General features: G+C 39.1%; 1 protein-coding gene across 22 annotated transcripts in view; it reads left to right on the top strand.

The window, feature by feature from the left end:
• Positions 1 to 22,702, top strand: part of CELF4 (CUGBP Elav-like family member 4) — a 747,879-nt gene that overhangs the window by 84,427 nt on the left and 640,750 nt on the right. For all 22 annotated transcript variants that reach the window (XR_009747539.1, XM_061477218.1, XM_061477215.1 and 19 more), the window contains exon 2: positions 8,339 to 8,421. Coding sequence is in view for 21 of the 22 variants with exons in the window: in XM_061477218.1 (XP_061333202.1) it covers positions 8,339 to 8,421 (83 nt within the window). In the remaining variant the exon portion in view is untranslated. The remainder of the gene's footprint in view (positions 1 to 8,338; positions 8,422 to 22,702) is intronic.

The following is a 22,702-nucleotide window of genomic DNA, read 5'->3' on the forward strand; positions in this document are numbered from 1 at the left end:
AGTGGATCACAAGGCAAAGAAAAGCTCCAACTTTTTATATTTAATTTGTTTATCGCCACAGTGGAAAAAAGAAGTCCTGAAATTTCCATGAGTTTATTTATTTTTTTTTTCCCCTGAGACTACAAAATACATGGATAACACAAATACGCTGGATTTTTCTTTGCCATAATAGATGGGTTGAAGTGAGCCAAGCCTAGAGGTAACCAGATTTTAACTTGATGTTTTCTTACAGAGTGGAAGCTGGAACATACTTATTCTCACTTGGTGTTGCCTAGAGTAGGGTCATGACTCTCAGCAGTTAGTGAGTTCTGAAATAGTGGGAACACTGTTGCTTGGTCTGGAAAACCACTTGATCATGAGTTTCAATTTAAAGTCAGCCTTTTTATACTTTAAAATCAAAAGCATGTACGAGTTTTGTGATAGATAGGGCCTGAGGGCATGCATCTCCCCTTACAACATGGAGTCCACAGTTAGTGGGTAACAAATGAGAATCTGGACTGAGGCTGGTCTGTTTAAAAGTAAGTTTTTTACTGTAATTCAAAACACTGAATATTTGCAGGCTGTACTAGGCACACCAGCACTCTCTTTGGCAGACAACAACCTTAAGCACTAATCCACTTTATTTCTACAGTTGGGAGTCTATTCACTAATGGTTTGCTGTGTGTATGGAAATCAGACATCTGTTCTGGGAAGCAAAATGTTCTAGATGGCTAGACTGGCAGAAACTTGAGCTGTGAATCTTGGGTTGATGGGCTCAGACGATCAAAAGTATCTCACAAATTTTCAGGGTGAAATTTAAAGCTAAAATGTTGGCAACTATGGGAAAACAGGACCTGGTATATGCTATGTCAAATCAATGCTTCGTTCTGTATCTTGAGTGCACCAGTTGGCAAAAAGATGGTTCAAAGAAACTTGCAAGGAACTTTCAGGACCCCAGGGGAAACTCACACTTGTGTGGCTAGGAGCCAGAAACTGTTCCCTTATCCTGGGGAAGAAAGTTTAAGAAATGAGCAGCTTTCCAGTTCTGCAGTGGGATGGAAGCAAGGTAGCTGTAGAGTTACTTAAAAACAAAGCTCCTCAGGGGTCTGCCAGTGGCAAGGCACTCTGCTCTGATACATAGAATCCCCGAGTTCAAGATCCTATTTGCCTGATTCAGATGAGAGTCTGGACTAGTGGCTGTTCTGGAGTAAGCTTCTCTTGTTACAGGCTTTGGTTAGAAATTTTATCATGTGGCTGAGAAACACTTCTTGGTGAAATATTTCACCGAAACTTCCTATGAGAAATTTTGGCTTTTTAAAGCTGGTGTTTTCATTAAAAGCCTATATGCTATCAAAAATCAAGATGAAATCGTTGCCTGTGTTTTATTGAAATGCTTATATATGCTGTTACTGCTGTCTGGCTGAGCACTGCTAAATGTAATTAAGCATCGCCCAGTCTGAGAAAGGATGCTGGTTTGGATTGTGCATATCCATGTCTCATTTTAAAATATCATAAATACATTTTAAGTGAGCAAATATTCTGTAAAGCCAGAATCTGCATTTCCAGATTTGGACTGATTTTTTTTTTGTTTGTTGTTTTTTGATTTTTAATATTGATTCATGGGTTTATGAATGTGCTTTGTGCAGACTTTTACATGCAGACCCCATCAAGTTATCTGTAGTAGGAAAACGACAGCATCATAATAGTTAACAGAAAATAACATAAGAGGAAAAAGAAAATTAGCATTCCACACAGCAGGGCATTTCGGATGTTAATCTGCCTTGCAATATAATTGACAGGGAAGCTGATATCTGGGAAGATTTTTATTCCTATCTTTTTCTGTAAACTGTTAGTGTTCAGTAGTTTTGCAGCAGGGGAGATGAAGAAAAAGAAAGTTCTTTCCAAGTGAATGTTCTTTAGCAGCAAAGATGGTAACTTTAGTCAGAAGGTAGTTAATCACTGAGAGAGAAAACAGAGATGAAGAAATTGGATAAAACATTTCCAGCTCCAAAAGTCTTTATTGATTATGTCCCCCTCAAGAAAAATCAGTTCAATCTCTGAAACCCTCAAGTGATTAAACCTTGGGCAGTCCACTGTGGACAGAGCAAATGAAAATTGTTTCAAAACCAGACATGTAAACCTAGGATAGTCAAAGCAAGAAAAGATTTATTTTTCACTTTGAAATGCTAGCTGGGAGATGTAATCTGAGATGTTGATTTTAAGGCAAGAGTTTTCTTAAGTGCCGCAATCTTTCTCTGTGTAAAAGATCCCTGAATCTTGAAGCAAATAACAATTTTATTTTCAGACAAACAGCTGTCTTAACCAAAAAACCTAGTGCCTGGAAGATGTGGGAGAGATCTCTGGTCCATCATAGATAACTCGTACACTTGGGTCTAAATGCTTTGAGAGTAATTAGGGCACGGAGAGACTGAAGCATCACCAAATGAAATACTCAGGCTTGTGACCAATTTAGAGTTCCTGTTTTCAGACATGCAAGGGATTTATTTATTTATTTTTTCTTAGAACAATTCCTCTACAAGATTGTAGCTATTCTTAAGTTGGAGCATGTAGTCTAAAGTATGCAATATTATTGCTCTCTCTCATTTTCTTGCTGTATACAGCATGAAGGTCTGGGATAGTTGTGCTTGAATTGCAGTTTGCTTTCTAGAACTCTATAACATTGTTCTGGAGTAAAGACCCTATCTCCTCTGCCTTGGGGTTTTGGGAAGTTAGGTGGTATAGATGAAAAGGTTCTACTGTAGTAGATGCTGTGAATTGATTTCTTGATTCTTTCTCGTGTAACTTTTAACAGAAGTTCAGTAGTTCATGTGTTATACATGAAGTCTAACATGAAATAATATAGGTAGCCCAATTTAGGAAACCTCACTGTTAAAGCTGATGCATGTTACTCTAACTAGAAGTGTGACATTAATTGACTCAAACAAAGGCAAAAAAAACCCAAAACAAACCAAATCAAAGGAAAAGAACCCAAAAGCCTTGGCTTTTAGTCAAAAACTGGCTTAAGACCACTTAGGCTAGACTTCTCAAAGCCTAGGATTATCCTAACTCTTTTGGGTTATCACCAATTGAGCAGAGTTAGGTGTCTGAGCCATGGATTCTTCCCAGAGAAGCAATAGATTACGGGTCAAATCATGAACCTAATTTTATGTTGGTGTAATTGCATAGTTCTGTTGAGTTACATGCAACCTCTCCGCTTGACTGGATTTACACCCCTGATCTCAGAATCTGCTTTAACCTTTGGGTTTCATCCAAGAGTCTTAAAGCACCTAAGAAATTTTTTCATTTTCCCTTATAATGCCAAAGAATAAACAGGCCTACAAAGATGAAGGGCCCCTTCCCCAAAGCCTTTTGCAGTCTGTAAGTATATTTTCATTAGATTTATACCAGATCTTTAATGGCCTTGTTTGGACAGACAGCAAATACCTGGAAATGGTCACGGTTATTGTCTAGCTCTTAGACAGTGCATCTAGAACTAGATGTATGGAAAAGCTAAAGGCGTGCTTTGTGTTAGGTTATCTAGTTCTAATAAAATCAGAAGATGTCACCGAAGCATATCACAGCACTAAAGGGTCATAACTCGTTAAGTGCTTGTTCTTTGATCTAAACAATGGGCAAAAAAGAGAACCTGTGCCAGGATACCTGTGGCTGTCTGCCAGGAAAAAAAAAAAAAAAGAAAGAGGAAAAAAATCTCTTAATTACATTTAATAATAGATCTCCAGTATGCATCATATTCATTTCCCACCAAATATAACAAGCATTAATTAAGATACAGATAATGTATATACTTAAGGTAACTGGGAGGTTAGAGGTGGAGGTGGAAGCTGATGTGAAGATGTATACTGGAGGCAAAGCCTGCAACTGAGATGGATGCAGTTCCCTACATGAGGCTTCATGCTCCTTTTGATGCAGCCCAGGATATGTTAAATCCATATGTCTCCAGTTCAGAGACAAGGATGTTGTTCAGGACAGTGTCAAATGCTTTGCACAAGTCCAGGTAGATGACATCGTCCACTCATCCCTTACCCACCAGTGCTGTAACCTTGCCTTAAAAGAACACCAAATTTGTCAGTCATGATTTGCCCTTTGTGAAGCCATGTTTGCTATCATCAATCACCTCCTTGTTGTCCATGTGCCTTAACATAGTTTCCAGGAAGATCTGCTCTATGATCTTGCCAGGCACCAGCATAAGACTGATTGGCCTGCAGTTCCATGGGTCTTCTTTCCCTTTTTAAAAGTTGGGATTTGATTTCCCTTTTTCTGGTCAGTGGAAACTTCACTGAACTGCCAGGACTTTTAAAATAGGAGAGATAGTAGCTTAGCCGCTTCATCTGCTATTTTCCTCAAGACCTGTGGATACACCTCATCATGTCCTATGGACTTCTGCACCTCCATGATCCTCAGATGATCTTGAAACTGATCTTCTACAGCAGGTGGAACTTCATTCTCCGAGTTTCTGTTTTGCCTTCTGCAACTTGAGCTGACTCTTGGTTTCCAGAATTACTCTGTTCAGGTCAGAATATGTCCAGTGACTGCTTTGTCACCCAGACTTAGGCAAAAAATCTTCAAGAAACTTTCTGTGGGGTTGAAGTTGTCATAAGCAAGATCATTATCCTTCTATATTCTGTGCAATTACTATTTATGTTATTGAATTCCCTTGAGATAAAATTAAAATATAGCTTTTTTTTTTTTTTTTAGGTTTTTTGGTTTGTTTTTTTGTTTTAGTTTTCATCTCGAGCTCTTGTTTTTGTTTCCCCCTTCTCTTTAACAACCTTGTTTCCCAGGAGACCACTTGATATGTCCTCATGTTTCTAAGAGACTGCAGTTCAATAGGTTGAGAGTTAATTGCCAGCTGGGAGTTTCCAGATGTTTATATGCTAGCCCAATGAGCTGTCCACTGATTGCAAATGAACAGCTGGAAAGACAATCTAAACAAAGCATCTTTTAATTGATTGACACATGTCTGGAAAACTTGGCATGTTTGTGAGAAATGGAATTGAAATTAGTAGCAGCTATGAGCAAATCCTTTATTATCAATAATTAGTCAATTAGATATTTTTGTTCAAATTCAGTTATAATTCTCAAGGACTGCACTCACTCAGTCATTTCCCATACAAGTAGATGACAGAAATAATGCATCACCTTCACTTTATCTTTCCTTAAAAGGTGTGTTCAGAAATATTCATTATACTGTTAAACTTAGGTTTTTCAACGGGGCTGGATGGTGCAAATGATTTGTAATGGAGTATGAAGCCTTTCACCCAGAAGTCAGATTCACATCCAGCCCAAGAAGCTAATGGCAAGTGGGCTGTTGAGCTACTTGAGGGCTTACTATCAAAATGTTTTGTTTTGGTTTTGTGGTCTTTTTTGCTGTTTTTTTTGTTTTTTTTTTTTCCTGTGAAATATGTGGTTCTGTACACCAGCAAAAATTTCAGTGGGGAAAACTGATTTTTTCTGAAATTGTTTTGCAATTGAGTAATCAAAATAAAAAAGAAAAAACAAAACAAAAAAAAATACCCCCCCAAAAAAAAACAACATAAAAAAGCCAACGAACCACCCCAACATTTTTTCCCCACTTTGATTTCCTTTTTTTTTTTTTTTCTCTCTGTGTAATCCAGTATAGGTGATTTCTACCCATTATTTCAAGACTTGGTTGTTTAGTCCTGTAGAGTTAACCTGAGTGTTCAGTGTTCTGTTGTTTAAATATCTGTCTCCAGGAAGGAGAAATCCATTGTAGGGGTCATATGAGTGCCCATTGTAGCTTAGGAAAATTAACAACTGAAAAAGGTACTACAGTTGTCATTTCATTAAGCATCACAATTTAAAGGACAGGGCAGGTATTTTGGTATTTCAGGAAGGGGGAAGAAGTCTTATTGCTTTTTGTTCTAATGCACAGGAAGCTGAAATATGGACATTCTTGACGGATGGAATAACGTATTATTTTACTGCAAGCCACATGCTAATGTTTTTGAAAAATAGCACTGTGACTGTTGTAAAGACAAAAACCCTACCATGAACTGGCCTTTTCAAGTTCAGGTTTGAGGCCATTATGCACATTAATCTAATTTAATCCAGCTAGCCACTGCAGGGATGGAACTTCTTAATGTCTCTAAGCAATCAGGATTTATTTAAAGTAAATAAATAATTTCTTTTTCCAAACAAATTACTTTTTTGGCCAAGAAGAGTGGGACAATGTGATTCATCCACTTGATATATGAATGGCAATAGAAAGAAAGAAATCTTCACAAGACATTTTTTGTATCTGAAAACCTGTTTCTTTCTTGGACCATATAAGAGACTAGATTTCTTCATTTCCATTTTAAAGTCTTTCTGTCCTTAACACCTTGTTTGGGAAGCCAGTGATGTTAGGAGGCGTTCTACTAAGCACTGTTTCTGTGAGTTTGGTACTTCTACCACTTTCACAAATATGTTTGGAAAGCACTTAACAAGGAAATCTCCCTGATGAGTGCTTGCCTGCACAAACACTTTATGGGCATCTTGGAAGGAAACTTTGCTCCCTCAGAGAGGAGTAGTCTGTCTACTCAGTCTGAATTACAGTTGTGGTATGGTAGGAGTTGCAGGACATTGTTACCCTGAACTGTTGTCATGACCATCACAATGAGGAGAAAAATATAGCTATCATTATGAGAGCTTTACACTGCATAGTTTATCTCTATAACAGTGTACTATGATGAGCCTAATTAGACTGTATCAGCTGCTCCATGTCTGCTACTAAAGGGAGAGTTTCTTATTGTGTCTAGTCAACAGAGAGCTCTCAGCCTGTGATTTAGCACTGAAATTAAATTTAAGCATAGTTTCCCATTTGACTATCAAACTATGGGTGACTTTTAAGGATCCTTTTAAATCCATTACTTCTAAGAGCTATAAACTCTCTGCTAGTTTCTTCCTCTTTTCTTGAAGATGCAGACTAACCAAAACCTCATCTATTTAGAGGGGAACAAATCTAAATAATTCCAATTAGAGTATGCAAAATTTTGCTGTTGCTCAGTCACATTCCTTGACTGTCATCTTCTGCTTCTGAGTCTCAATTGCTGAGAGGTAATATATGTGATTGGTTTGAATAAATTGAAAGTAATAAGACCTTCAGAAAACAATATAGGGTAAGAAATAGGGCAAAACCCTATTGGATAAAACCGTGAACATTGAATCATAGTGGTGATCAGAGCTGAAAAAGTTCATACTCCATTGTTTACTCGCCTGTTGAATATATTTTATATTCATGAGGAAAAGGTGAGTGAGTCAAGATGAGGTTATGGGACACATTTGTTTCTTTGGCAGTCTCTCTATACTTGTGCTGCTCTTGGAAGATGCCCACAGTTTGACGGACATACTGCCTGAACCTTGAAAGATATGATACCTCCATCTCAAGGAGCTGGCGAGGTTGCAACATTCTGTAGTAGCTTCAGAGAAAATGTCTTCTGCATAACAAGCACTTCTTTTGCTGCAGGAACTGGCAGGTTTTCAGTATACTGCAGTAAGAAGGAATTATCTGATCATATCAGACACACACACAATTGCTATAACACATTTCAGCATTGACCAGCTTTACCAGAAGGCAAGCATGGAGGTGGAAAGAAAAGGCAGAGCAGGGTTTTTTGCTCTGCCTTACTATGGCAAGGCTTTAGCCTTTGTAGCTGGCAAGACAATTTTTGGAAAGAATCAAATACATGATCTGTTGGAGCTCCTCTGAAGTCCTAATGATCTGCAAAGCATCATGGATGTTTTGGATGGATTGATTGGGTTTTGCTGTGTTTATATTTTTTGTGTGTCTGGAAGCCCATGAGACCTTGCATCAGCTACTGTGGGATGGTGGCCTTGTGGTGTAATACAAACAGGGATACTACTTGTGTGTGCAAGTCAGGTCAAACAATAGGTATAGTCCACTGCAGTAGGGAATCCCAAGTCCTTATATGCCTTTTACTTGAAGTACTTGATACAAAAGAAGAGCACGAGACCTTTACCATGATATGACAGTAAAAGGCCTGTTCCCAGTACTGTTGCTGGAGAAAGATAGGAATAACATGCCCCACCTTGTTGCCATGTGGGGTCTTTGAGATCTCCAATCCTGTACAGCTCTCTGACACTTCAGCAAATATTCAGACAGAAATAAGCACATGGAGCCAAGGTGTTGGTCTACTTTTCATCAATGATGATAACTTCACTTCTTGACTCTTCACTATTAACCTACTAAGAAGATATTTTTATGATCGATTTACTGGGAATGGGATGATGACAGAAAAGTGGTTTGTTTTGTGTTTCAATTTTAAACAGATCCTCTCTGAAGCACTGCTCTTACCAAGGATTTGCTTTTTGTTTACAGGCTGTGCCTTCCTAACGTACTGCGAAAGGGAGTCTGCTCTAAAGGCCCAGAGTGCCCTGCATGAACAGAAGACTCTGCCAGGGGTGAGTCCAGATTGATAAATTTTGTTTGTTCCTTTTTTTTGTTTTGTTTGTTTGTTTTTTCTAAATAAATAAAATGGATCACATATGGAGTTCTCTTCTTGAGTTTGAAGGCATAATGTCTCCAATTGCTTGGATGATTCATTATTTGCATTGTGCTAATAAAATAAAGATACCACCAAACTACCCAAAGAGTTTCCCTGCAAAAACAAAATGCTTTTTGCTCCTGATCAAGAGTCAGGAAAACAGTAAGTAACTGGTTGTGATCTGGATTCATCCTTACTTATCTGAGGAATGTCTTTTTTAGGATTCTGACCACTAAAATGAAATATTAGAAGTGCTCACCAGGTGCTACCTCTGACTATTTTTCTTGTCTGAAGTAAGGTGTGGCAGCAAGAAAGCAAGAAACAATCTCTAACATTATTGAGTTATCACAGAATGAAAACATATTCCTGATGACAAAGTGGTTTGACTCAGTTACTTTAGTATTCAAGCAGCTGTAGCAGATTGGAAAGGCGGTGAGACAAGGAGAAAAGAGAGAGAGGAGAGACGAACACAAGATAATGAGGAAAATTATTCACATGAGCAAGATCTAAGGTTCAGACAACACAAGCAGAACTAAAAATAGAATCAGTATTTTGTGGGGAAGACCTGCCGTGCTGGGATGGGTTTCCAGTTTAGCAGTAACCTGGAGGAGGGGAGATAAGACTTTAGATTCAGCCAGGGTACATGGGTTAGAAACAGCTGAGTGCAGTACTCGTGTGGCTAGAAAAGCACTGGTTCTACACTAACACAGAAGTCAGTGATCAAGAACCAAATAACCAATGGGATCCTAAGGGTTTTATGATGCATCTAAACCAGGAGGAAATTGTTCCACAAGTCTGCCTTTATTAGTGTTGATTGACTCAGTTCTGTGATCCCATAACCTACCTTTCCACTAAATATAAGATATATCAGTAGCTCTGTGTTGCTGGAGAAAGTGTTGATTCTGCTGTGCTTGTTTTCATCATCTTGGGTCTATTTACCTATCTCTATGCCACCTTGCCAGTATGGAGATGCCCACACACTTGCTCATCTACATCTATCTCTGCTTTAAAGGCCATACCTTATGTAAATATATACATACTTCATTCCCTAAAAATACATTTGTGTCAGCTGACAACTCCTTCTGAATCTTTTTTTTTTTTTCTAGAAACTCGTTAGCTGCAGATTGAAAGTGACTTGATTCTTGTTCGTGTTTAGGTTTTGTTTTTGTTTTTTTTGTTTCTCCCTCCCCCCAAGTACAGGATGTTTTCCTTTTACTCCTCTCTCCTCTGAAGGATAGAATTGGATGTACAAGAATTAAAATATGTTGAGTAAGGATGTTTCAGATAACATTTTACCTGAAATTTTCTGAAATCTGCTTCGAATTAAATATGTCCTTGTCAAAACTAGATATATGCTTGTGATGAACAGGATATTCCTTATTCAAGAGATATTAACAGAAATTTCAATTGTTTTCACTGAGACTGTTTACTACCCTCACTAGGAGCCAGACCGCTCGCTTACATATGCAGCTCTTATCTTCTGTTTGAGGTTAAAATCTCATCCTGAAGTTGTATGATGGGAGTATCTTCAAGAAGAGAGTGGGTCAGTGAGACTGAGGACTCAGAGTTTGGGAGGGAGGGCAAATTATGATTTAGGATTTCTTTTCAATTCTTTAATTACTTCTTTTTATGTCCAAAGTTCTGAATCTTAGTCTGCATTTTTAAATCTAGAAATTCTTGAAGTCAAAACTGTTGTCTTGGACAGTGACTAAATCCAAGCACCTCTTCTGTTAGGATCAAGATTTCCTTCAGGCATTATACTGACTGATTCTAGACTACAGGCAAAACATTTCTTCTTTGGTTTATGTAATTTCCATCACATTGAGCTCATAGTGACCATGATAACTTCAAAAGGCTTTTTTGTTTTGTTTAACACTTTGAGGTAACATATCAGGATCTGATTGAATTGGGGATGTTGAATCCTCTGTCTAAAATAGCAACCAGGATTTTTAGTGTTCTGAGCACTGACTTCTCCCATCCTTTTTATTTCCACTTCTATTTGTCTCAGGATAAAGGTTTACTTTCCACCAGCAATCTAGCTCTGCATAGAGCTTTCTGCCAAGTTTCTGAACTCATCTTCTGAATGATGTCACTGTAGTTTATTTAAGGAAACCAGTCTTGTCTCTTGATAAACTACCATGCCTGGATACTGTTTTATGGTTTCTATGTGCATAGCAGAGAATTATTTATGACTTACCTGACTCTTCTTGATAACATGCACCAACAATATCAAGCATAGTTCATCACCATAAAATAAAAAGCACTCTTAAGGTCAGGGGTCTAAGTCCTCATTCACATGAGTTCACAAATGACACATATATAACACCTTGTCTTGACCCTCTACTGACTGTGACACAAACAGCACTACTGAGGAGGAATCAGAAATAATTAACAAGCCTGGTATAAGAAAAAACAAAGTAGTACTACCTTGAGCCTTTGAATCAAGACACCTTCCCATCCCCCAGTAACTTTGTCTGCTTTTGCAATATTGCTGTTTGTGTTCTTTGTATTATAAAACACAGAATTGAATCATTTTTAATAATATGCACATGAATGCTAATGTATGGAAATGGTGAGGCATGAGGAGCTTGTGTCCAGATTCAGATGCCTTGCCTCTTAGCTATGTATCACTTTGTTTTTAGTGGAGTGGCTACATGCACATATTTTACAGTAATTACTTTCTGGATGTGCTTTGTAAGATGACAGAAATATGTTTCACATATTTCTATGTTATATGTGGGACATAAAGTCATCTTGTGGAATAATCAAAAGACTTCCAAGTAGGTATGTGTTGATTAATAAAGTCTTTACAGCACTTTAGTTTTGGGCGGGAAGTAATAATGATAGATGTTTCGAAGCAAATAGAATGGAATGTAAACCATAAAATTATTAGTTGAATCCTCTTAATCTAAATTAATTAGGCTGGTTTGGACAGTTCAAAACTGTCTTGCCTAAAACAGAATTCTAACATAGCAGGGTGTGTATTTATGTGTAAAGAGCACTTTATGAGTGTCAGACAATTCAAATTCTAGCATTTACTTGTGATTGTTTATTTTACATATAATAGAATATTTGGATGATGAAGTATATTAGTCCTTTAATAATTTATAGAAATGCTTTGATGTTGCAGTAATTACATTAAAGGTCACATATCAAAGGTAATTTGGTTGAGCAGCTGTGATGGTTTCTCAGAAGCAATCAATATTGCTGTCCGTGGTGCTGATTTCACCAAGGGGACTGCCAGATTAAAGGAGGCTTATTACCAGACAGACAGACACGGGGGAAATCAAGAGCAGATTGGAGAGATGCACTATTCTCTTTCTCCACCTATAATTAACACTGCTCACCATAATCTGCACTAATCCTTTATAGTGGGAAACCACCATTACTTTATTTTGTATATACATTTCCTTTCCCTTTTTCATATCCAACATTGCAAAAAAAAAAAAAAATATGAAAAGAAAGAGTAATTTGGGGGAGTGGGAGAGAAAAAGGAGCAAAAGTAAAAGTTGATTCACTTTGGGGATTTCTGATTCTGATGTATATCTCAGTGATAAAATGCAATATCAAAAGCACAGCCTATAGTCTTGGGGGAAAGAACAGGGAGGGAGGGCAAAGTGATCTAGACAATGACAGTGCAGGGGATGTGAGAATTATCTGCCTGCAGATTTGGTATAATATTATCTATTTACCCCACAAAGCTGCACAGGAAATGAAATCAGAGAAATAAAATTATGTTTTAAGTGTAGTCATTTTGATTACAAATTATAGTGAAGCCAACTTTTTCTGCCTTTCCTTTTTTCTTTCTGAAGCAAATGGCAGAGGATAATGCTGAGAAATGTAATTACGCTATCAAGATCTACTTTTATTTATAGCACAAATAAACTGAGCTCATGTATGATAAGCACAGCAACATTTCTTTCCTCTAGTTCTTTGTGGCTCTCTCAGGCAATGGGAGTGAATAGTCCATGTATACTTGGTGGAGGCACTGCCTCTTTGCATAATGTTAAAACCTCCCGGTAAGACTTGCAAAGAATAACTATGAAATTAAGTAGCTAAGAAACTGTTAACCTCAGCAATCTGCAGGGCTTATTCAGGCTGGGAAATAGACTGCATTTTTTTCCTGTATCTATTTCTCTTGAAAAAGAGAGTGGTACTACTGGTATGCTAAATTTTTCAGTCTGTAAAATAATTAGTTTTCTTTTTAACTGTTCTGAGATCTTTTGTCTCTTCCACCATCTAGAAAAAAAATGCATTCTGCTTTATTTATCATATGCAAAAATATGCTTCTTTAACATTAGAAGATAGGTGAGCTCATAAAACTCATAGTAAACCCAGTTTTAAACAAAAAAAAAAAATAAAATCTCTAATGAAGCTAAAGTTGTTCTCAGCTTAAAAAAAGAAGAAAAAAAAAAAAGGTTTAAATGTTATTGGTCTCATCTGGCTCAAATTCTTATGTATACATGAGAAAAGACAACTGAGCATAGGGGGTTAAAGGGTGGATAAGGTGCCTTGCAAAATCTAGCCCCTCTTGAGTCCTTGTAATAAAGCTTAGATGAGATGTGTGGGCTTCAGAAGTCCTGTGCATATACCATGTCTTTCCCTGTTCAAGCAGATCTTGCTGTAATTTGCAGTCTTATTGCCTTTTTTTAAGGTTTCAAAGCTTTTTCACAAAGCTTTTTCAAAAACCATTAAACCACATTACACTCTGCATACTGTGTTATTCCAAAAATGGTATTATATTCCACACCTTCCCATTTCCAAAATTTTCTCTACCAATGTAAATTGCAATTTGGTCAGCATTGGCAGGCTGGATGGGTTCCATTGATTAAAGTAGCCCGCTGAACACACAGCCTGCTCACCATGCCCTTTAGATTTTGAAAGAAAACACATTTAATTGTTCCCTTGGGAGAAACATGTCTGTTTTCTGAAGTTAAAAATGAAGATGAAAAGGAATAAAACCAGATTTGAGGTAAGAGACTTGCAAAAACCAGTCATGTAGAAAATCTCCAATGCTTTAGAATCTTTGGGTGTCAATGTCATGGTTAAAAGATTTTTTTTTTTTTTTTTTTACCCCTTGTTTTCTCTTCCTAACTGACCAGCCAGCAAAAGGACTTTTGGATCTTGGTTTAGGGAAAGGAGGCAACAAAAGAGGGAGAGGAAACTGTATGCACTTCTCATTTTCTAAAATCTGCTGTAGTTTGACAGTGCTGCTCAGTTCACCAGAAGAGATGAAACACCTGGGTCCTATCTGCTTGGTAAACATTGAAGTTCCATTTCACTAGTTAAAGATTAGTTTCTGTATCCCTATACAGCAGCCTTTAAAATACAAAGTAAACTCTCTCTCTGTCACCCAGTCCAAAGGGCTTTAGAGGAAAAGGAAACCGTACAAGCATTCTGAAAGAATCAGTGCGTTGGATGCATGCTGTTACATCAGCTGAGACTGGTGTATTCATCACATTGTGGTGACTAACCAAGCTTAGCCTGACATGTTAAATGGGAACAAAGCTTCTCAGTTGTGTTTGAGATTTGGTGGTAATTGAAAAATAGTGTGCAATAAATAAATGATAAAAGTAGCATTGTCTTGTCTTTCTAATTTGAAACCCTTTGTCTCTCAAAAGATGGTTTCCAAGTTATTCAACAAAAGCTTTTGCTGGACCTTCATTTGCTTTATGTGTTATTCAATGACAACTTTTCTCTCTGACGTCTCTGCCATAGGAGGATCAATCTAATTTTATGTACAACTGTAAAGATGAATGATAAGTAGAAAGGATTCAGGCAAGTACAAGCTGAATAAATTATAAAGGGCAAATGATGACAGGACTGGGGGTCCCAGGAGACAGTAGTATGATAACAGAAACTAAAGACGAATTTATGATGGATGTAGTTAGCATGTACTGAGGCTGTTAATTCTTCAGGGTAGTTTTACAACTTCTTGTGATTGGAGCAATCAAAGTATTTCATTTTAAAGAGATGCTGTATATTTTCTCTTGTCTGTTCCACATATTTGTATGTATGGCCTCATTTATATGCATAGCAGTAAACTCCCATAGGCTAGTCAAGCTTACCTCCCATGAAAGGGCCCCTGTTCTCCAAACCATAATGCCACTGTTTATGCATAAATAAATAGATAATGTGTAACAATTTGAGGGCAAAGCTGGATCCCAGGAAAAAAAAAATGCTTCCATTTTCATAGAACACAGCAATCAAATCTTTTCAGATCCTGCAAGCAGCTGAGCACCTTCAGCTACCTCTGAAGCCAAGCCTAGGGATTGAGTTAGCTCACAGATCCCTGATGAAAAATTATATAGAACAAGTTTCAGGTAGGTCAAATTTTGGGGTTAAGCTACTTTAAGAGCAGCTGATGCAGCATCATAAAGTTAGAAGCAAATCTGATCTTGGAGCAGTTCTTGATTACATTTCATTCATACTCTTATTTCTATCTCTTGTTGCTTATTATTAAGGATATTTGCATGAAAATGATCTTTTTTTCTTCCTCTGAAGGGTTGTCTCTTGTCTGTGAGTAATGCTTACTCTGGCCTACATTTGTGAATGCTAGGGGTTTGATTCTGACTTCATTTACACAAGTGTAAATCAGCAGTGATCTGATTGAGGTCAAGGGATTTATATGGCGTAGGAAAGAGCAGACTCAGCTATATTTGTCACTGCTGAAATGATGTCATCGTGAACAGTACCATAGCTCTAAATGAGGAAACATATTTCTACTGAGAATCTTTGCATCCGAATATCTGATCTCATAAAACGCTGAGCATCCCTGACGCCTGCTGGGCCACTCAGTAACTCCCACTGGGTTTTTACTAGAGAGATGTCCTAGCTCCAAACTGTAGCAATTAAAGACGGTTGGTGCCTTGGTGTTTCAACTGTGTTAGATTCTAACAAATCCTAAACAGTGCGCTTCCCAGTTGTATTACCCTACTGATTCAAGTGATGGGGTACACCCAGAAATAATTTGAAAGCAGCAAGCCTTCATTTCTCATCCCTTGTTCTCAGACACAGGGAGATAGAGGAAGAGATGAACAGCCACCTTTTAACAGGCAATTTACTTTTCATCTCTTCAGATCTATGGGTGATATTGTGCGACATTGCCTAGTCCGGGGGTCCTTGTTCATAGACTAACCTTTCCTTAGACACCAACTTCCTGTATTTCCATTATGTAGTTATGGAGAAGCATATGCTGGTTTTAATCTGTAATGCAATGTAAGCTTTCAATAAAGCACTTAGATGAAGATGCCATATAATTATATGATTTGGACTTCCATCTGTGGCAATATGCCAGCCTATACCATAAGTTTACAAATGGTAATAGTACTACTCATAGCTTACATTGGTGTAAGTTGCCTGTCCTGTGCTTCTTCATGCAGTATATACATGCCTACTCAGTGAGACAAAAGTAATTTTTATTTTCTTTTAAAAGTACAAAGGTTGAAGAGCATACATGGGAGTAATGGATCAGGTGTGTATATCTGCCACCAAAATTATTATCATTGAAACATATAGTGGTGCATTTTGGTTTAGTTTAATTTAAATAGCATGTATGGTAGCAATGAAACACAGAACCACAGACTTTAATGCCATGGAGCAGCTACATTCCATGACTCCAGCTCCTGGAGGATGATTACACAATAAGGACTTGAATCTTGCCTGAAACATTATTTCTGTTAGTGCTACTTATGTTATATAGGTTAGGAACATCTATGAATTTGAAAACAGACTTTCAGTTGCAGTGCAGACAGCAAGCTTTACTACATGAAATCCAGCCACTGGTTGCAGATCTTAAAAAAGATCAAAAAGAAAAAAAAGCTGTGTATCCCTATTAAGTAGTCTAAAATCACAATTCATGCAATAAGCTTAAAGCTGTGCTTGAAGTTAAGAATGCCTTCTAAAGAACTAGCTGAGGAAGGAATGCCATCCAGAGGGACCTTGACACATCTGGGAGGTGGGCTGATGCCAACCTCATGAAGTTTAACCATGCCAAGTGCAAGGTCCTACACCTGGGTCGGAGCAATCCCAGGCACAGCTGCAGGTTGGGCAGAGAAGAGATTCAGAGCAGCCCTGTGGAGAAGGACTTGGGGGTGTTGGTGGATGAGAAAATGAACATGGGCAGCAGTGTGAGCTCGCAGCCCAGAAAGCCAACTGTATCCTGGGCTGCATCAAAAGGAGAGTGACCAACAGGTCGAAGGAGGTGATCCTGCCCCTCTACTCTGCTCTCCTGAGACCTCAGTTGGAATATTGTGTGCAGTTCTGGTGTCCTCATCATAAAAAGGACATGGAACTGTTGGAACAAGTCCAGAGAAGGGCCACAAGGATGATCAGGGGACTGAAGCACCTCCTGTATGAAGACAGGCTGAGGAAGTTGGGGCTGTTCAGCCTGGAGAAGAGAAGGCTGCGTGGAGACCTCATAGCAGCCTTCCAGTATCTGAAGGGGGCCTATAGGGATGCTGGAGAGGGACTCTTCATGAGGGACTGTAGTGGTAGGACAAGGGGTAATGGGTTAAAACTTAAACAGGGGAAGTTTAGATTGGATATAAGAAGGAAATTCTTTCCTGTTAGGGTGGTGAGGCACAGAAATAGGTTGCCCAGGGAGGCTGTGAATGCTCCATTTCTGGCAGTGTTCAAGACCAGGTTGGATGAGGCTTGGGTGATATGGTTTAGTGTGAGGTGTCCCTGCCCATGGCAGCGGGGTTGGAACTAGATGATCTTCAGTAAGATATTTGATAGTGTCTCCCACAGCATCCTCATAGATAAGCTAAGGAAGCGTGGGCTTGATGATCAGGTAGTGAGGTGGATCAAGAACTGGTTAGAAGGGAGAAGGCAGAGAGTTGTGGTTAATGGGGCAGAATCTAGCTGGAGGTCTGTGACTAGTGGAGTCCCTCAGGGGTCGGTGCTGGGACCAGTGCTGTTTAATATTTTCATCAACAACCTGGATGAGGGAACTGAATGTACCCTCAGCAAGTTCGCTGGCGATACTAAACTGGGAGGAGTGGCTGACACACCAGAAGGCTGTGTTGCCATTCAGTGAGACCTGGACAGTCTGGAGAGTTGGGCGGGGAGAAACTTGATGAAATTCAACAAGGGCAAGTGTAGAGTCTTGCATCTAGGGAAGAACAACCCCATGTACCAGTACAGGTTGGGGGCTGACCTGTTGGACAGTAGTAAAGGGGAAGGGGACCTGGGGGTCCTGGTGGACAGGAGGATGACCATGAGCCAGCAATGGCCAGCAATGGCCAAGAAGGCCAATGGCATCCTAGGGTGCATTAGAAAGGGTGTGGTTAGTAGGTCAAGAGAGGTTCTCCTCCCCCTCTACTCTGCCTTGGTGAGGCCACATCTGGATTATTGTGTCCAGTTCTGGGCCCCACAGTTCAAGGACAGGGAATTGCTTGAAAGAGTCCAACGCAGAGCTACAAAGATGATTAAGGGAGTGGAACATCTCCCTTATGAGGAGAGGCTGAGGGAGCTGGGACTCTTTAGCTTGGAGAAGAGGAGACTGAGGGGTGACCTCATCAATGTTTACAAATATGTAAAGGGTGAGTCTCAGGATGATCAAGCTAGGTTTTTTTCAGTGATGTCCAGTGATAGGACAAGGGGCAATGGGTGTAAACTGGAGCATAGGAGGTTCCATGTGAACATCAGGAAAAATTTCTTTACTGTGAGAGTGACAGAGCACTGGCATGGGTTGCCCAGGGGGGTTGTGGAGTCTCCTACATTGGAGATATTCAAGGCCCGCCTGGACAAGTTCCTGTGTGATGTACTCTAGGTTACCCTGCTCTTGCAGGAGGGTTGGACTAGATGATCTTTTGAGGTCCCTTCCAACCCTTAGTATTCTGTGATTCTGTGATTCAGGTCCTTTCCAACCCTAATTATTCTGTGATTCTATGAATGCTTTTGAGAGTGGCAAAAACTGTCCCATCTCTACAGTTATGAATAACTTTTGATATGACCTGACATGATGTAACCCATTTAGCTTCTGTGCTTTGCTTCTGCTGCACTTTTACTTTGGCAGGGGGAGAGTGGTAGGAAATGACTGACCATGAGATTGCACTATCAGTGCAGGCAAGTAGGTATCCGAAGTGACTTTGCTCTGTTGAGTAGCTGCAGTGAGAGACTTACAGTGGCATTGCATGTACGACTTGCTGCAGTTGGCCAGTTCCCAGCAATGTCAAATCTCTCTGATTAGTTTCTGTAAGTACAAGGACAAAATTAAGCCTAACCTATTTTTCAAAGAAGAAACGTGCATTTCCCATTTTTCTCTTTAATGAGAACTTCTTATATCTTGTTTCCCGTACTTTTTTTCCCCTGCCTTTCCCACTATGTCACCCCTTAAAAAAACCAACAGTACTCATCTTTTTAAAATGCAATTCTTAAAAAAATGTGCTTTCAAATTTCTTTGAGTTCTGAACCATATTTTGACCTTGATATGCATACATTTTCAACATTAAATGAATCCTAGAATGAAGTTATTTCCTTTCTTTACCCTTATCTACAGTAAACTACAGTCCTCAAAGCTTCTGCTACTTTCTAGTACATATTTTCTTTAGCATGTTGCAAAAATTGACTGTTCTGATCACTGGCTTTGTAGGCAAGTTTTGGCAGAGCAAGTCTTGTCCAGCTATAACTAATCTGTTCCAAGCTCAGGTTTCTCTTTCAAACAGATGGAGTGAATTTATTTTTCTCTCATTCTGTGAATGGCTCAGTCATTTCTATGCCACTGTAGTGACTTTGCATGGTAAATATGTAACTTCTAAGACATGCCGGCATCAGTTTCTGATTTCATTTAAAGATTTGATAAGTGGAATAGTATTTTGTTTCCAAGGTGGTAAAATTGGAATCAGATTTTTCTCGGTCTTTTTATTTATGGCTGGTGTACTGTCAAGATCTTCCTTGGTAAACTTCTGAGGCATTGCTTCTGTCTTTTGCATTACTTCCTGGTGTCCTTTCTCAATAAAGTCACACCAGTGCCTCATGTCTGTCTGAACAGCGTTTTCTCCTTCTTTTCTCCTCTGTTCTACCTCATTCTGCACTTCTGTCCTTGCCATCTCTTACTTCCCTTGTAGATTTTCTGGAAACATTACCCTGTGCTCACATAATGCCCGCCTGGTGAAATGAGTTGAGATTACAGCTGTTAAGGAGGAACACAGCACTTCCAAACTACTTCTGCCTGGGAGTTCACATACTTTTTTTTTTTTTTCTATACGAACAGAGAGATCTTTTCCACATTCTTTGACACTACACGTATATAGATAGTAGAGTTGGCTTGCTGTAAATCTGATGTTTCTTGAAATTATGAGGTTTGGTGCATGTGAGCTTTTCAGTGTATGTTCATATTGCCCAAGAGAAACAAGGCAGCCAGGAAAGGTTTGTTCATGTGGTGTTCTCTTGCCTGTTCTTCCTTAGAGCAACTGGGGGGTGACTAGGGATTGATTTCTGTGCCCATGATTATCCTGTGCAGTGGAAAGGAGGTGGGGTACGTTCACCGGGGGGAGGGTGAACATTGCAGACTGTTTTGGTGGTAGTAGCCTGCTGCTGCCAGCTTGTTATTTTTTCTACCACTGCACCTTCATATTGCTTGATATTACATACATTTTCACCTGGGAAGGGAGAGGTTAAGACACTCCTGGGGTAGCTATGCACAACATGTCAGTAGCATCCAACAAGCAGACTGCTGCTGAGGAGATCCTAAGAAAATCCATATATCTGTGGGCTCTACATTTTTTTTGGAAACTATAGTACAGGCTCTACAAATGTGGATGCACCACAAAAAGTAAAAGAAAGATGTGACTCCCTCCAAAGGCAGTGTCCTGTGTCTCAGTGGAGGTCTCAAATTTATCTATATTGCTATGTGTTTCTCTTTCATTTTTATTCTATTAAGCCTTAAACCTTTTCCATCAGCACTCTGAACCTAAGCTGCCATAGCACAGTGGTAATGCCTCTAAAGTGAGCCTGTCCAAACTAATTTCATTGTCTTTGTTGAGTGAAGTGCAACAATTAAGCAGACAGCACAAATCGGTCCAGATAAATCAGGTATTTACAATTATTTCAGTTTGGATAATCTAATATGATGCTCCTTGTGCAGCTAAGAAATATGCTTTACAATGGAGGGGGAGGTCTCATTCTGTACTCTTTTCTGCTGGGTGCAAATTCAGAGTAACTGCATGGACTCTTGCAGATTTTAAGCTTCTTTACATCAGTGCAACTCAAATGAGAATCTTATCCTCTTTCTCCAGATGCCCTGTAAAGCTGCCTCCCTTCAGCTGTGTTTGCATTTTAGAGATACAGCCAGGGGAGCTGGAAGGTCATTTTTTTTTTTATTTATTATTTTTTTTTTCCTGGGCCATGGTTGTGTTGCTGAACTCATTTACTTTGGGGAATCCAGCTTTCTTTGAGAGCTTCTTTGCTTTCCAGCACTGAAACTCTGACTGACAACTTGAGTTACTCTCCAGATCTGGCATTGCTGCTGACATAATGGATAGCATTGCAATCAGATCCCTTCATTACCAATGCCTTTCTTTCATGGCATTAGCAGCTTAGGGCTGTATTCTGGCTCCCAGAATTTTTAGCTGGAATTTTTACAAATTCCACCTGAAAATTCGTAGCAATCCCAGTTGAAAGGCAGGAGACTTATACCAGCAGACTGATGTTAAAAGGCAGATTGCTCCTACTTTCTGCTTCATTTCTTTGTTTCTCCTTCCCTCCTCCTGGTCCTTCCTCCTGCTAAAGCAACACGCTGTTGCTGGGCAATCTTTACCAACTTAATCACATTTGGGCCCAGTGTTTTTCCTGCAGATCCTGGAGTGTGCAGTGCTTAGGCTTTGGTTATTAGTTTACACAATAAATGGAGCCTATTAGAAGAGGATAATCAGGGCTTGGAGAAGGCCACCTCTCTCGTTATCTGAGGAGGTTATGGTAAGCCTCTGTAGTTATTAATCATACTTTCCCATACAGATAGCTGAAGATTAAGAGTCACATTTATCCTCTTTGCTCCTTATTCTTTTGCTCTGATATTCAAAATGATCTTTATAATCGATGTTATGGTTATTCATAACCCATCTAGTCAGCCAGGACTGGTCGTGAGCTGTTGCTTGAAGTCTTGCACCTATCCATGTTGGCCTGGTGATACAGATCAAAGCCACTGGAGGTCTCTCCATTTATATCTCGGAAAACATCCTTGAGAGTCCTAGAAAGTCTCTGATAGCTGTTATTGAATTGCACTATCTTGTCCAGAGGCCAAGAGAGTTCTGAGCAGAAGCCGACACTGTTGTAAGAGCCAAGTTTAACAGCAACCCTCTTGATTTCACTTGCTTCACCTTTTAATACCAGCTCTAACCTTGAACTTAGACTAAGATGATATGCTGCTACCCTGTAGTTTTTTGAAATCTAGGCTAATGTCCTTTTAATCAAAGTGAATGATCCTTTTTTCCTTACCTCATTTTTAAAGCACTTAAATCTACAGGGATGAAATCAGATCTGTAGGAGGTGGACTCAACACTGTTACAAAAAAAAAAAAAGTTTAAAAATGGAATCATTTATCCCATCAGAGAAAATTATCTTTTTAATTTTGTTTACCTGGAAATATTTCTCTTTTCTGTCATTCTCTTTCTGCTAGCCTGTGCACACACAAATGTACCAAACAACTCCTCAGAAAATCTTCATCAAAACTCAGGTAATTGGAGAAGACAGCTGGAGTCTTTTCTCCCTGTAAAGACTTTAGGCATGGAACATTTGCTTTAATACAGTTACAGTTAAAGCAACAGTTAGCAGCCAGCTTCATTCAGTATAGAGTGACTGCACAATGATCTAGTTGCAGATCAAATCCATGTATAGCTACTTTCATCTGCTTGCATATCCATTTCTTTTCTTTGTGTCCACTATCAGCTTTTAGAGAAGAGCTGTGCTCCAACTTTCTTCTTGTTCCACTTGAATAAACCTGTTTTTCTCTATGTGGGATTAGCTTCTGAAACAGGGGCCTGGTGACTGATATACAGAAATCCTAAACAACTAGGTCTATAGTATCTATCATGTAAACTAAAATCACTATTTTATCCACTTCCTAAAACCTGGATTCACTCTCCTGAACCTGGAGTAGGAGCTATCATGTATATCAGTTGGTCCATTCTAAAATGACTTTTAAACCTGTGAGGAAAGGTATATTTCTAGAATGAAGAGTTCATACCATTTCTCCT

This window comes from Pezoporus flaviventris, unplaced genomic scaffold (genome assembly GCF_033815535.1).
Source record: "Pezoporus flaviventris isolate CSIRO_AGI_PZ_B2104156 unplaced genomic scaffold, CSIRO_AGI_Pfla_v1 ptg000100l, whole genome shotgun sequence".
In the NCBI taxonomy this organism is placed as follows: domain Eukaryota; kingdom Metazoa; phylum Chordata; class Aves; order Psittaciformes; family Psittacidae; genus Pezoporus; species Pezoporus flaviventris.